Consider the following 16,238-nt stretch of genomic DNA (forward strand, 5'->3'; position numbering starts at 1 on the left):
TACTACTTCATTTAGACCTCAAAACAATTTTGTAAAGTAAGTACAGCTTTTATCTACAGCTATTTTTACTACAGCTATTATCCTAGTGCCTGGCGCATATTTATTGCCTAATAAATGCTTATTGATTCTGACTTATAGATGTGGAAACTGAAGCTGGAAGATGTCAAAACTTTAGTTAAGTACCAAAAAGGAAGTTTAAAACCCAATTCTTTCTTCCTCTCTCAACCTATATCTTAGTCATGTAAGCTTGATTTCCCCTGGTTAGAGTGGGTTGAGACATTTGTGAAAAGTCCCTTGTGTTATTAACAGAGCATTAGGAGACACAGTGGATAGAGCACTAGAATTGGGGTCCGGTAGACCCGAATTTGAATTTAGCTTCAGAATTCAAATTGTGATCCTGGGCAAGTCACTTAACCTTTGTGCCTCAGTTTCCTCATATGAAAGGGGGAGGATTATAATAGCACCTTCCTAACAGGCTACTGTGAACATCAAATAATACGTGAAGCCCTTCAAAAACCTTCAAGTGCTACAGTAGTAGCTACTGTTATTTTCTATTTTGCCTGCCACGAATTCTCCCTTAGAGTTCGTCAGTTTCTTTGTAAATAACAGCTGTTGCAAGAACGTTGTGTACAGTTCAGGAGTGGGGGTGGGGGAGAGGGGGAAGAGGAAGATAGGGCTTTCCCATTTAGGTGACCACTAAAAATCATCCAAGTGGGTGCTGAACCACCTCTTAAGAGTCCTGCTTTCCCAGTCCGTCCCTGCCGAGGTTCAAGTCCGTGTTCTGCCTGACTTACTGGATCTAGGACCTTGGGCGTATGTCATTTAATCTCTGCGAGCCCTTTGCTGTTCTGGCCAATGCAAAGGGGCGGGCCAGAGACGCCAAACGATTGGCCCCTTTCCCCCTTAGAACTTTCTTAACAATTCCAAACATCTTAAAGCAAGCAAGCCAAACTGGCCTTGCGAAATGCCGTGGGCATGCGCAGTAGCTCCCGTGGGTGTGCAGCCGGCATTTCTTCCCAACTGCGCCTGCGCGCGGTTCACGTTTCTGCGCAACCATCTGCCCCCAGAGGAGTCTCCAAAGCAGAGCTGGCACCTAGGTGCCTGCGGAGCCTGACAGTGCGGCGTGGCGGGGCTGGGGAGCAGGTGAGTGAGTTCAGGCTCCTTTCTCATCTACCTCTGGCCGCATAGAAGCGCAGAGGGAAAGGACTCTTGGGTCCCATAGCTGCCTCTTCCCTCTGCGCTCCTTTCCCCATCAGCAACCTCCTTAGAGCCCGCCAGCATCCCCCAGCCCAGGTACAGAATCCCGAACCTGCCTGTCCCCCCTCTGGGTGGAAGGGGGAGGGAGGAGGAGAAGCAGCCCTGGACCTGGTTCTGAGCCCTGGGTAGAAGTTCCAGCCCTGACGTTTACCAGGGTGTGTCCCCAAGTTAGTCATAGGTCATAGAACTCTAATGTAATAATGAAATTACAGATATGGAGCTAGAAAGCGATCTTAGTGGCCATGTAGTACAACAGTCCCTTCCTTTAGTTTACCGAAAAGGAAACTGAGGCCCAAGGCGGTTGAGCAACTTGACTTAGGTCACATAAGCATTAAAGGCATTCAAACTGCCTCAGTTTTCTCCTCTGGGATATGGAAATAAGGCTTCTTGTACCACATCCCTCATTGGCATGTTGTGAGAAAAACATTTGATAAACCTTAAAGCACAATGATATAAGAATTATTGATATTTTAAGAAGGACCTTGTGGGGAGCCCCAGACCTGGGTTCAAATCCCTCTCTTGACATTTATTACTTGTTCAAATTTGACTTTTGGACTTAAGTTTTTTCATTTTTAAATCAGGAGGTTGGACTTTATGGCCTCTGAAGTCCCTTCCATCTCTAGGTCTTTGATCCAATGAACTAAAATCTGTAACTTAGTAACTCTTACCCCCCTTCTCCCAAAGACTGAATCAATACTTTCCCCTTTTCCCGTCCTTTCTCTCCCTTCCACCAGTCCCTCATTCATGAAGTGTAAACTCGCTTCTTTTCAACACTTCTTTACCATTTGGAGCAAGTCAGCAGTACTCTGTCTGCCCTTTACTTATAATTTTATTTTCCTTGAAATCCTTTCTTATCATTGAGAATGTAAAATCATTCTCCTTTCCCATCTCCATCACCCCACCCCACCTCAGTTGGTTTTCCTTTTATAATAAAGTGACAGCTCCATGATTGTTCCATCAAGTAGTACAGATAAATGCCTTCTTTTTCAGTGTGATCCTTGTCCATGTCCCTACCATAAATTCTTCATAAGAGGTTCACCTAATTAGTTGGTGTTTTTTCCCCAGATCTTAACAAACGAGTACCAGTTTATCTACATTATCTTTTGTTCTTAATATTTGAGCAGCCCAACTCTTTTTTTTTGTCTGTTATCTCTTTAATGATATATTTTAGACTACTTTGGATGTGCTGATTTACATTCATCCAAATAGATATCAAATTATATTCTCCAGGTGTTCCTCATTCACTTGATTTTAACTCAGTTCATAGTTAAGACAAACTCTTTTGAATGATTTTGGATCTGATTTCAGGGAGTTCCTTAGTGTTTTCTGGATTTACATCTGAAGGACGTCACCATCCACAGGGAATCCTTCTGTTTGGACTTTGCAGTAAACATCTTCAATGACAGTGCCTATATCTTTGGTGAGCATATGTCTGCATTTTTTATGCTTGACTTGATGATCAGTGAGACAGCGAAGTTATCTCTGTTGCATCTTTCACAATATTCTGTATGATTTTAACTTAAGTGAATGAAGGAATGATTGAATGAATGAATGAAAAAAAATTTATCACTATGTGATCACTATGTGCCAAACACTATGCTAAGCACAGGGAATATAAATAAACAAGTAGGGACAATCTCTTCTCTCAGCTAATGAAAAAAACACATATATAGGAAATTTCAGTTACAAGTTAAAGAGAAAAGCCCCTTGGTCTTAAGGGTACAATGGAAAAGCAGATGGAAACATGTTGGGGGAGAGTGTTTAAAACCACATATATAGGAAATTTTAGTTACAAGTTAAAAGAGAAAAGCCCCTTGGTCTTAAGGGTACAATGGAAAAAAGCAAATGGAAACACATTGGGGGAGAGTGTTCTATCAAAAAACCATAAGGTCAATGAAATCTTATATTTCCTGCACCTTTGACTTAAGTGTATGACTGCAAAGCTAAAATAAAGTCTTTTATAGCATATTGTTTGCAAAAATCTAATGTTTACTATCTGACCTTCATTAAGTGTGTCCTCAGTAATTAAAGTTTTTTCAAGTGATCAGAAAATAAGCACAAATGTCAGTATTGTTGTATTCTCAGTGGCCATTTTTGGGTGGTAATAATATCTGATTTTTGCCAAGTAGTTGGCATTGTTCCCTCTTTAGACATCTTGGTGATTAATTCCTCAGGGTCATCAAAATTTCATGATTTTAGCAAGAACCACTTCTGTGCCTTCTTATTTTGTTCTAGCTGTTCTTTCCATCTTTAGTGCTATTTTTACAGCAAATTAGAGTTTGTGATCTTAGAGGTCAAATATGTTGGCCTATTTGGCATTGATTGAGAGAGTAGTTTTACTGTAGTAACTTGGACACATCTTTTCACTTTTATGTCTATCACTTGACCTTCAAGTTTCATATTTAAATGTCTTCGGGATGATGGTTTAATTGAATTCCTCATCAGGCTTTTTTGTAACATATTTTTTCCTTTTATGGTTCCTTGATGTTTTGTGGAGCAATACTTCTTAACGTCTTTTGTCCTTTCCCTGCAAACAAATTTATATTCTAAGCTGCCATTGTCTTAATTGTCATCTTGTTCTTCTTAGCACAGATATCAAGTGTGTATTGGCAAAAGTTTCTGCATTCTTTTAGTCTCCTTTTACAAGAGTTTATTAACATGAGTAAAATTCCTTAAGAGATGATAATAATCTATGTTGATATTTGTTCTTTTGTCTTTTCCCATGGCAGGTGAGATCAATGTCTTGTTTAAATAGGTCAGGTTAAAGCTCTTTTAATTATATATTATGTCTTCTCATTTTTATTCTTACGTGATATTAATTTTCATCTTTACTCTAAAAAAGTTAATGGTCTGACTTTAAAAATGCAAGTTAATTCAGAAATTACTCTAGCTTTGTTAACCAGGTGTTTCCTGTCTGTTAAGAGATAATCTGCTTCCTTTGTGTGTGTGTGTGTGTGTGTGTGTGTGTGTGTGTGCGCACGTGTGTATGTGATGTTACCTGATCATCAACATGTCCGTTGCTTCCCAGGTCTCTGTTGAATAAAATATGGTTGATATTATAGGTCTAAGGATTCAATTAAAGTGTATTTGATCACTTTTGTATCTTTCTCCTGAGTTATAGTTTCCAACAGCTTTTCTGCTACCCTCTTCTTTGCCATTTTTTGGTGGGGAAGGGAGTCACTGAGTATTAAGACAAAGGTTAATTTTATTTGGAGGGTGTTAGCTATTTTTTCATAGAATTTCTCTTCCTCCCTCTCTGAACAGGTGCTGGCATATAAGCTACAACTGTTTTCTTTTTTGTCCTTTTGCAAATACTTTTCATGGGCACTGGAATGTGAAATTTCAAAGTAAAGTTTCTTGTTGCTGAATGTTTCTTGTTGTCTCTGACATAATATATATATGTCTATTATATAGTCTTCAGAAATTTCCTGCATTGGTAACTTCCATGTGTTCCAAAACACTCTTACTCTATTTTCCAAGTGAGACAGTAAGTAGTGCATTGGAAAGAGCTCTGTATTTAAGGATCATTAGATCTGGTTCATATCTGCTCTGTTGCTTATTACCAATATGACTTTAGTAAAGTCACAGTGCCTCAGTTTTCTCATCTGTAAAATGAGAGGGTTGAACCAGATGGTCTCTGAAGTCCCTTTTAAGTCTATGATCCTCTGCCAGGCCTGAGGATAATGTTATATTTTATCAGGAGGAATAATTTATACATAGATAAGTAAATACAGAAGAGATTGAAAATAATTTCTGATGGAGAACAGTCTAGCAACCATAGGTGTAACAGGGGTTAGGCTGTTTCCTGTAGGAGATGGCATTTGAATTGAGATTTGAAGGATACCAGGTATTCTGTTCTACAGAGTGGAGATGATGTGAAAGTATATTTTAGGCAGGGAGGATTGTCTGTGCAAAGGCACATAGATGAAATATCATGTATAGAGATTAGCATGTAGACCAGTTTCATAGAATATAGTATGTGAAGGAGAGTAATATACATTAAGTCTAGAAAAGTGGATTAAAGACAAAGTGTTGTTGGTTTGTTTTTTTTTTTTTTTATTGTAGAGAAATGAGGAGCTTCTTTAGTAGAAGAATGACATACTCATACTTGTGATTCAGGAATATTTCTTTGGCAGTCATGTGGAGTTTGGATTGGAGAGTAGAGAGACTTGAGTTAGGGAGACCAGTTAGGTTTCATAAGAATCCAGGCAAGAGATTTTGAATGCTTGAACTCTGATAGTGGCTGTGTGAGTTAGAGAGAACAGTATTAAAGTGAAACACGTTATAGAGGGTGGCTCAATAAGACATGGCACTTAACTGGATATGAAGACAAGGGAGAAGGAAAGGTCAAAGGTAACTTCAAGGTTGCAAACTCAGGTGATTAGAAAGATGGTGGTACCCTCAGCTCAAATAGAGAAGTCATGAAAGAGGGGATGAAAAGATAAGGAGTTCTCCTTTGGACATGTTGAGTTACAGTGGATTGATGGATGGTTGGATGGTTAGTTGAAAAAGTATTTGTTTATGTACTCAGCTCTGAACTAAGGACTAAAGACAGAAATACAAAAGACAATTCCTGCCATTAAGAAGCTAGTATTCTAATAGAATGAAGTGGTAACCATGTAGGGGTATTTTGGTTTGGAATGTTATAGGGATGATAACAAGAACCATAGTGGAATAGATGGATATACCCTTCCAGGAGCAATGGCAGTATTGATTTATTTGATTGTGGTTCTAGAGCTTGAAGGAGGAGGGAATAATGCTGATGATATCTTTTGAGGAGATTGCCAGGAAATGATGTTCATCGTCAGAAACGCCCATTGGTCATCTAGCTGCTACTGAGACTTTCAGTATTGATTTGGTTCAGGCTATCCAGTAGCATGTCAATTCCAGACATTTGAAAAGAATCCAGCCATAAATGTTTCTATCTAAAAACTGTAGTAAAAAAAAAAAAAGCATGTTGGATTTGATTATGAAATAACTGGATTCAAATCTTGCCCTTAATTCTTACTGGCTTTGTGACGATAGGCAAGTCACTTGACTTCTCTGAAATATAGAATCTCATTTATCTCATCTACAAAATGAGGGTAATGATAACTATAGTATCTTCCATCACAAGATTTTTAAGTCTCAAATAAAATAATCTGTGTAACAGTTTTGCAAATTTTAAAACATATGGATGTAAGTTGTTATTTTTAATGATAACTTTTGTACTTCTTAGGACCTTCTGTCACCTTTATGCAACTCTACCACCATTTTTGTAGCAGCAGAAGGGCAACACAAAACTGAGATTCATTTTCTTTCTCTTGGTTTTTGGGTTGTCATGACTAAAGAATAGATCACTAAATGGCCTACTCACTGTACTTAGCCAGGCTAAGCAGAAAGTAGACATTGTCTGTCATAGGGATCATAGTGTAAATGTTTCCAGCATTTTGATAAATCCTGCCATAATTTGTATTCCATTGGCATAGCCTTTGAGAGCTTAGGGTCACCTTCGTGCCACACTGAGGCACTGGCATGAACTCTCAAGACCAATTGCTTTGGGTGGTATAAAACTGGTATTATAAATGTTGCTTAGAAAAAATATTTAGCATTTTAGAATCTCAGAACTCCAAGGAAGATGAATAGTCTCCATGTTTGTGACTGTACAAAGATTCAGAAAGTTTTGTTATTTCATTGGGTTCCCTTCAAGAAAAGATAAATGAGCTGTAGTGACAGGTGTTAAAATGTCAGGCCAGAGGGAAGGAAAGGGGTAGTTAGACATCAAGGAATAACACCTTTAATGTTAGATACTTTGTGGTGATCTGCCCACCAACTGTTCTGTTATGTGTATAAAGCAAGTAAGTTCTAGAGCAGAAGAATATAATTCTTATTCATGTAAGAAGTTGACTTCCTATTCATCAGATCCCATGGGTTCAATTATTAGCTCTATGCAGATGATTCCCAAATCCGTATTTTCATCCCTGATCTCTCTCTTAAGTTCCATGTTACCAACAGCCTATTAAACATTTCAATTGAATGATCTAAACATCTCAACAAAACCTACTCAGCTTCCTAATTTCCTTCCAGTCATCCAAGTTCCTAACTTTATTGTTCCTGATTCTTCCCTCTCCCTCATCCCACATATCAAGTTTCTCATCAGTTGTCAAGTCTTGTCTGTTCTACCCTGATAAGTTCTCTTGCATTCATCTTTTCTCTCTATTCAAAAAGCTACTGTGCTTGTGTGTGCCTTCATTGTCTTACTTCTGCCTTTGCAGTAGCCTTCTATTTGCTATCTTGCCTTGAGTCTGTCCTCTATATCATTTATTCTTCATAAAACTTCCGGACGATCTTCCTAAAATACAGACCTTACTGTGCTACTCCCATACCTCGAGTGTCGTGGCTCTTTATATTCTCTAGGATCAAATACAGACTTCTGTGTTTGACTTTTAAAGCCCCTCCCAACTTGACTTCAGGCTCTCTTTCCAGCCTTGTTAGATGTTACTCTCTTTCACATACTCTGCAAGCCAGACAAACTGCCCTTCTTGCAGTCTTCCACACAACAAACATTCCATTTCCTCTCATCTATCCTTTATACAATCTATCCTTCATGCCTGGCATGCCTTTCACCATTATCTTTTATAATCTCTGATTGCCTTCAAAGCTCAGCTCAAATGATGAGTCCTCTTTGAAGTCTTACCAGATCTCCCAGCTGCTCGTTTTTTCTCAACCTCCCACAAATTCAGCCTGTGTTTCTTTTGTATATATCTTGTATATACTCACATGTGTACATATTGTCTCCCCTCTCTAGAATGTAAGTGTCTTGAGAAAGGAGGCCATTTAATTTTTGTCTTCATACCCCAAGTGTCTGGCACACAGTAAGCACCAAATACTTTTTAATTGATAGACTTCAAATCAGTTTTTAAGATCCTGAAAAAATCTTAGACATAGAGTCATAAGTTCCTTATGAAATGGGAAAAACAGAAGAATCTAATGACTGACATGAGACAAGTCATTTTAAAGGAATGCTATCAATTTTGTGTATCTTAAGAAGTGAAATAATTATATATATAAATATCAGCTATAATGTTAAAGACCAGTGACATTGTGACTATTACCCTATAAAAATATATTAAAGCACCTTACGTACTGTCAACCAGATGGAACCAGCCTCTAACCTGTGGATGGCTGGAGCCGAACAAAGCAGGCTCGAAGCAGGAGAGTCAGGAATTAAACAGAAGTTTAATTTCAAAGTGAAGGAAATGGTTTGCAAGCAAGGATGCATGTGCTGGGGCTCTGTCCTGCTAGTGGAGGGACCCACATGGTATGGAGAGATCTCAGTGCTTATACCAATGGCTGGCTACACGGTGAGCTGTAGCTCTTACAATAATGGGTAATAGCAACAATGTGAGAAGTTTGATGCATAGTAGAGCTTCGTGACCAGAAAAGGCCAAGGTCCCCTCTGCATCATGGTCCTTCTCCACTTGTCCTGATCTGTATCTGGCCACTGGATCCAGATGGCTCCAGACAAGAAAGTGAGGCTGGTGACTTCGCAGAGCCTTCCTTCATTTAAATCCAATTCACTTGACTATCATGGCATCACCTCCCTGATGTCATGGTCCTCCTCGAGAATAAAGGACAAATAGCCGCCTCTATGAGAAGAAAAAAGAGTTACCCACTGGGGACCAAACAGGAACTAGCAATGCAGCTTTCCCTTTCCTCTCCCCTCCCCTGTCCTCTCCTCCTTCTTTGTCTGTGTCCACATAGGGTATCACATCCTTATGTTTGGGTGCTCTGCCCAAAGACAATGTAAATTTTGATCTCTGAAACTTTTTTCTTTTTCTTTTTTTGCTTTCTATCTGAAGTAAGGTTTTTATTGTATTTTATATTTTATTTTATCAAGAAAAACAGCTCCTCTCTGTCCATATAGGTTGCAAATATACTTTGGATGTTCAGTATAAAATTTACCCAAATTTACAATATAAAAATTATGTAAGTAAAGGCTTTATCTCAAGTACATCAGAATGAGTAAGAACTCTAGACCCTGCTACAGCGCCATAGACATTATACCCTAATTTTAAGAGCACTGATTTTATGGTGTACCAAATTAAAGACAAATAGTATAAACACCGTAATGCAAATAAGACTTCAGTGTTTCGTATGAAATTTACAATGGGAGATTGGAATCTAAAATGTGTGCCTCATTTCATAACGAATATTTCATAATTAACGAAGAGGAATTATGTGTTCTAACAAGTATTCTTTAACCTTGAAATTTTTTTGTCAATTCATGTTATCAAACTGAAACAAAAACTTTTGAGATGTAAAAAAATAAAATTAGGTGTACAAATATAATAAAATGTGTTTAGAATTGTAACAATTACGTTACTATGACTTATATAATCTTTGTCTTGCACAGCAAAGATGTTTACAATCTACAAAAAAAAGTAGAACAGTTTAATTAGGAACATCTTAAATATACTACTACAAAGGAATTTTTAAAAATTAAAGAAAACATAACAGCAGTTATCACTTTATATCACAAAGAGATACTCAATATATGCAAAATTTCTTCTTGTATTTGGGTGAATGGACCAAAATTGATCCAGGTTTCATGAGGCAAATTTCTTTTCCTGGAAGCTAAAAATGACACAGAGTTGGGAGAGATGCACCAAAACATAGAAAGAGGAAGGGAAGAGGATCAGTAATCCCTGGAGTCTGTTCATAGAACAAGGTGTTCATTAAGCTGGGTACCTGGAGGTTCAGCTGGGTGTTTGTTTCCAGCCAGGGGCTTCATGTGGCTCATAGCTTCAGAGGAATTACAGGCCAATATTTGGGCTGGTTTTTTTTTATTACAATTCTTGTCAAAAGTGAGCTGCATGGCTGTCTCCATGGCCTAGATCTTGGCAGCACTTTCCCTATGCAATTTCTTCATTTCTACTATTTGCCTTTCTCCTGAGGGTGGCTGCACAGGGTGACCTGTGGTTAGGTGCAGGTCATGGTCAACTTCTATATAAACATTTGTCATTTTTTAAAATTTGTTTTATGATTTCTTGATTTCTCATAAAGTCATTAGCTTCCATTTGCTCCATTCTAATTTTTAAGGAATTATTTTCTTCAGTGAGGAACTCTTTTTTTTCCATTTTGCCCATTCTGCTTTTTCAGGCATTCTTCTCCTCATTGGCTTTTTGGATTTCTTTTGCCATTTAGGTTAGTCTAATTTTAAAGCTATTATTTTCTTTGGCCTTTTTTGGATTTCCTTTTACCAAGCTGTTGGCTCGTTTTTCATGATTTTCTTGCATTGTTCTCATTTCTCTTCCCAGTTTTTCCTCCACTTCTCTTACTTGATTTTCAAAATCCTTTTTGAGCTCTTCCATGACCTGAGACCAATTCACATTTTTCTTGGAGGTTTTGGATATAGGAACTTTGGCTTTGTTGTCTTTTTCTAGTTGTACATTTTGATCTTTCTTGTCACCAATGACATAAGAAAACTGCTCTTCATTGAGAAAGTCAAAATCTATAGTCTGTTTCTTTTTCTTCTGTTTGCTCATTTTCCAAGTCCATTACTTGACTTTTGAGCTTTTTTTAAAGTAGAGGGCTCCAGAAACAGCAGCTGCTTAGGCAGCTGAGGCCAGAACCAGGACAGGGACTGGTACTGGACCATGCTTCCCTCCCACTGACCTTCAGAGCTACCTTTGGTGTTTTTGAGTTGGGAAGTCTGGAACCCACAGCAGCTGCCAGCAATTCAGTCTGCTAAGGCCTGTACGTTCTCCTCTGTGCAAGTGCGGCCCACTCCAGTGTGATAGGCCCTTCCTGTGAATCTTCCAGATTGTCTTGGGCTGGAAGTTGCTTCAGTCTATCATTTTGTGGCTTCTGCTGCTCTAATTTGTTTAGAGTCATTTTTACACTTTTTGAGGGGTTTGTGGGGAGAGCCCTAGCAGGTCCTGGCTTTTACTCTGCCATCTTGGTTCCACTCCTTTTTTTTTTCTTAAAGACCAGCCTTAAGCACCAGTCACTCAGGCTCTCATTGATTGGCCAATAGCAGGTCCCAGGCTAAGTCCTACCTGGTCATTCTTTGGGCCCTAATTGTCTTAGAATGAGTGTAAATAACAATTGTTTCTGTTTTGGCCAGAAATCCTGAGAGTCTTCCCCTTCCAGATCTTTTTAATTTAATTTGTTTTTTAATAAGAAGCCATTCTTTGCCTCATATCTTATTAAGCCTTAATCACTGAACCAGAAGTTGCCTCAGTCAAACTGAAACTGTTAAAGATGTTAGTTGGGAAAAGCCAAGGTTCCCCACTGCATCCTGGGCCATCTCCAGTTGTCTTGATCTATATCTGGCCACTGGATCCAGATGGGTACAGAGGAGAAGGTGAGTCTGGTGACTTTGTACAGCCCTCCCTCACTTAAATCCAGTTCACTTGCATGTCATGGCATCACCTGCCTGATGTCATGGTCCTCTTCTAGAATGAAGGACAAATGGCAGCAGCAGTGATCATGACCAGAAATAATTCTGGGAATTTCCCGTGGCTGAGAACATCCAGAGGGTGAGTGTAAAACATTGTTATTATGCCAAGCTCAGGGTATAACCTGTTTGCTGGGTCTTAGCTCTGGAAAACAGGGTGTCTCCTAATATCTTGACACTACCAATCCTGCTGGCAATGCTTAAATCTGGGTTTTTATGTAGGCATTTGTTCATGATGTTAGAGTTGAGGTGAAACAGTTAATGATACAGACAAATTTGACTTGAGTGACTGTACTGTTATGGATAATAAGAAAGCTCATAGTGATCTTATATACTCACATATGTTGAGCCTGTGATGAACATGTAGCCTGCTTTTATCTCCTTAAAGTTGTTTCTTTTTTGTCCCCTAGGTACATCAAGGGATTTGTTAGCTTTGTAATGGCCACTTCCCAAGCTTCACAAACGGTAGCATCAAAGGTACCTTTTGCAGATTTGTGCTCAATTTTAGAGCGAATACAAAACAGTAAATCTCGTTCAGAAAAAATCAAGCACTTCAAGGAATTTTTAGATTCATGGCGGAAGTTTCATGACGCTCTTCATAAAAATGAAAAAGGAGTAACGGACTCTTTTTATCCAGCCATGAGACTTATTCTTCCACAACTGGAACGAGAGAGGATGGCCTATGGAATTAAAGAAACTATGTTTGCCAAACTCTATATTGAACTGCTTAATTTACCAAAAGAAGGAAAAGATGCTCAGAAACTTTTAAACTACAGAACACCAACTGGAACTCGTGGAGATGCTGGAGACTTTTCAATGATTGCATACTTTGTGTTGAAGCCCCGATGTCCAAAGCAAGGGAGCTTATCCATACAGCAAGTCAATGATGCTTTAGACTTGATTGCTAGCAACAATTCAGCCAGAAAAAAAGATATGGTAAAGAAGAATCTTCTTTATCTCATAACTCAGAGTTCAGCTCTTGAACAAAAGTGGCTTATCCGAATGATTATAAAGGACTTAAAACTGGGTCTTAGCCAACAAACTATATTTTCTCTTTTTCACAGAGATGCTGCTGAGTTGCATGGTGTTACAACTGATCTAGAAAAAGTCTGCAGGGAACTTCATGATCCTTCAGTTGGACTCAGTGATATTTCAATCACATTATTTTCTGCTTTTAAACCAATGCTGGCTGCTGTGGCAGATATTCAGCGAGTCGAAAAGGACATGAAACACCAAACTTTCTACATAGAGACAAAACTAGATGGTGAGCGTATGCAGATGCATAAGGATGGAGATGTTTATCAGTTCTTTTCTCGAAATGGATACGATTACACTGAACAGTTTGGTGACTCTTCCCTTAACGGTTCTTTAACACCATTTATTCATAATGCTTTCAAAACAAACATACAAAACTGTATTCTTGATGGTGAGATGATGGCCTATAATCCCAACACACAAACATTCATGCAGAAGGGAAATAAGTTTGATATTAAAAGAATGGTAGAGGATTCAGAACTACAAACTTGCTACTGTGTTTTTGATGTGTTGATGGTCAATAATAAAAAACTGGGGCATGAGACCCTGAGGAAAAGATATGAAATTATTGATAGTGTCTTTACACCAATAAAAGGTAGGCTAGAAGTGATACAGAAAGCAGAGGCTAACACCAAAAAAGAAGTCATTGATGCCTTAAATGAAGCAATAGATAAACGCGAGGAGGGAATCATGGTTAAAAATCCACTTTCCATTTACAAGCCAGACAAACGTGGCGAAGGATGGTTAAAAATTAAGCCAGAGTATATAAATGAGTTAATGGATGAACTGGACATATTAATTGTTGGTGGTTATTGGGGTAAAGGTTCACGAGGAGGAATGATGTCTCATTTTTTGTGTGCAGTAGCAGAAACACCCCCTCCTGGTGAAAAGCCATCTGTGTTTCATACTCTTTGTCGTGTTGGTTCTGGATACACTATGAAAGAATTGTATGACCTTGGTTTGAAATTATTCAAACACTGGAAACCTTTTCATAAAAGAGCTCCACCCAGTAGCATCTTGTGTGGTACAGAGAAACCAGAAGTTTATATTGAGCCTTGTAATTCAGTCATCGTTCAGATCAAAGCGGCAGAAATCGTCAGCAGCGACATGTATAAAACTGACTGTACTCTACGCTTCCCTCGAATTGAAAAGATAAGAGAAGACAAAGAGTGGTATGAGTGTATGACTCGAGATGAATTAGAAAACCTTAGAGGGAAAGCCTCTGGAAAGCTTGCTTCTAAACACCTCTATATTGGTGGTGATGATGAAGAACCACAGGAAAAAAAAAGAAAAACTTTGAAGGTTAAGAAAGCTGTTGGAATCATTGAACACTTGAAAGCTCCTGATCTTTCTAACATAAACAAAATTTCTAATGTATTTGAAGATGTGGAATTTTGTGTTATGACTGGAACAGACAGCCATTCCAAATCTGATCTGGAAAATCACATAGCAGAATTGGGTGGTTATATTGTACAGAACCCTGGCCCAGACACATATTGTGTAATTGCAGGTACTGAGAATGTGAGAGTGAAAAATATCATCTCTTCAAATGAGTATGATGTTGTAAAGGCAGAGTGGCTCTTAGATTGTTTCAGGGCCAAAGAATGTGTTCCGTGGCAGCCTCGCTTTATGATTCACATGTGTCCATCCACAAAAGAACATTTTGCCCGTGAATACGACTGCTATGGGGACAGTTACTTTGCTGATACAGATTTGGTACAACTGAAGGAAGTATTCTCAAGAATTAAAAATGTTAAGGAAAATAGTCCTAAAGAAATGTCTTCAGCAATTGCAGACTTAGAATATCGTTATTCCTGGGACAGCTACCCTCTCAGTATGTTCCGACAGTGTGTCATCTATGTGGATATGTATGCCATTATTAATGACCTCACTACACAAATCCAAGGAACCAGGTTATCCATTAAAGCCTTGGAGCTGCGGTTTCATGGAGCAAGAGTCATTTCATGTTTAGAAGAAGGAGTATCCCATGTAATCATTGGAGAGGATCACAGTCGTGTTGAGGAATTTAAAGCTTTTCGTAGAACTCTTAAGAAAAAGTATAAAATCTTGCAAGAACTTTGGGTAACTGATTCTTTGAAAAAGGGTGAGTTGCAGGAAGAAAATCATTACTTGATATGAAATTAACTTTCCTGATAAGCAAAGCCCTTCATTTTGTTCAAGAAGGCTCACTGAGGTGGGTAGCTGGCATATGCAATATATGTTTGATGTTTACAAGTTCAAAACTTTCACTTACAGAGCATTATTAGGTGTGACAAAACAATTTTAATTTTTCAGAAATTGAAAGGAAATTGGATGACTAAAAGCTGAAGGACTAAATATCTTTTCAGCAAATTAACATTTGATGGTTTTTATGGCAAAGGGAAAATAATTACTGTTTTGTGAAGCAAAGGTGATTATAGAACATAGCTCAAGAGAATTAGAAGTTTCAATGAAGTAGCCATAGAATACATTTTCAAACATTTGAAATAAGCAAGATGGCCCATTTTAATAGTAGCTCCTATGTAAAAAGCAGAACTATCTTTTCTTTTTTTAATTGGTGCTTTCAAATACACTGCTTTGGAACTAGCACATATCTCACACATGAAAGAATATAATGCTACAGATCTTCCTAATTCTAAATTGATGGTCATAGATTCTTTCTTATAGTCAGAAAGTAATACACTACTACAGTGTTAATTTTAAGTTGACAGTAAGTTATATTAATAAATTGGCAATAAGATCACTAGGTAAAGTAGGATAAGTTGAGCTAGACTTAATATTTTGGATAATTAAAGTTGAAATCTAGATATAAAATCAGCAGTTTTAAGCAAAAGTTATGTTTCATATGTTTTTAAGAAGATAGTTTTATCTGCATTGTGGATCCAAAATTGTACATGCAGATTAATTCTTCTAGAATTAATCAGATGAAAAACTCTTGTAACTTATATTTTATAGAGAAGAAAGTCATTTTATTTGCCATTTTGTTTTAAAAGCATTCATATTTAAAATATATAAGGTGGAAATTATTTATGTTTTTAAAATATATCATCAATTTTGGGAGAATGAATATTGTATTTAATATTTTGAACATCGTTCTGCAAAGCCCACTTTTCCATCACAAGATGGCTATGCAGTTTAAAAATAGGTGTCTCATAAGTATTTTAGATGAGAATAAACTGTGTGTTTTGTTGTATTTATTTTTAATAAAGTATGTGCACTTTTGCAGAAAAACGTTGTTGATACTTTGATTTAAAATGATGCATTAATTCAGAGTAATCGCTCTACTTTAGGCAACCACATGTACTATTGTCTCAAGCAAAATATTAGCCAGAGTAAGCCTTAATAATCCCAAGCCTCTTGTGTTCAAATTAGTTCAGTTCAACAAATATTTACTACATTCCTACCGTAGGCCAGAGCACTGTGCTGAGAAAAATGAAAAGATAAATAAAACATTAACATTGTCATCAAGGAGCTTACAATCTAGTAGGAAAGATGAAAATAATGA

The 16,238-nt window shown here is 37.8% G+C and overlaps 1 protein-coding gene across 2 annotated transcripts; it reads left to right on the forward strand.

Annotated features, from left to right (window-relative positions):
• Positions 1–1,028: 1,028 nt before the first annotated feature.
• LIG4 (DNA ligase 4) lies at positions 1,029–15,964 on the forward strand. Of its 2 annotated transcripts, XM_072621990.1 has the most exons (3): positions 1,029–1,143; positions 2,566–2,677; positions 12,109–15,964. In XM_072621990.1, the coding sequence occupies exon 3, from the start codon at positions 12,137–12,139 to the stop codon at positions 14,870–14,872; it is 2,736 nt and encodes a 911-aa protein (XP_072478091.1). In that variant the 5' UTR covers positions 1,029–1,143; positions 2,566–2,677; positions 12,109–12,136; the 3' UTR covers positions 14,873–15,964. The 2 variants fall into 2 exon arrangements, with proteins under 2 accessions (XP_072478091.1, XP_072478092.1); XM_072621991.1 differs by lacking the exon at positions 2,566–2,677 and having other exon boundaries at positions 1,045–1,143.
• The last annotated feature ends 274 nt before the right edge of the window (positions 15,965–16,238 follow it).

The sequence above is a fragment of the Notamacropus eugenii genome, chromosome 6, assembly GCF_028372415.1.
Source record: "Notamacropus eugenii isolate mMacEug1 chromosome 6, mMacEug1.pri_v2, whole genome shotgun sequence".
In the NCBI taxonomy this organism is placed as follows: Eukaryota; Metazoa; Chordata; class Mammalia; order Diprotodontia; family Macropodidae; genus Notamacropus; species Notamacropus eugenii.

Excerpts from the sequence above, each read along its gene's own strand:
- LIG4 (XM_072621990.1), top strand. The coding sequence starts at position 12,137 with ATGGCCACTTCCCAAGCTTCACAAACGGTAGCATCAAAGGTACCTTTT.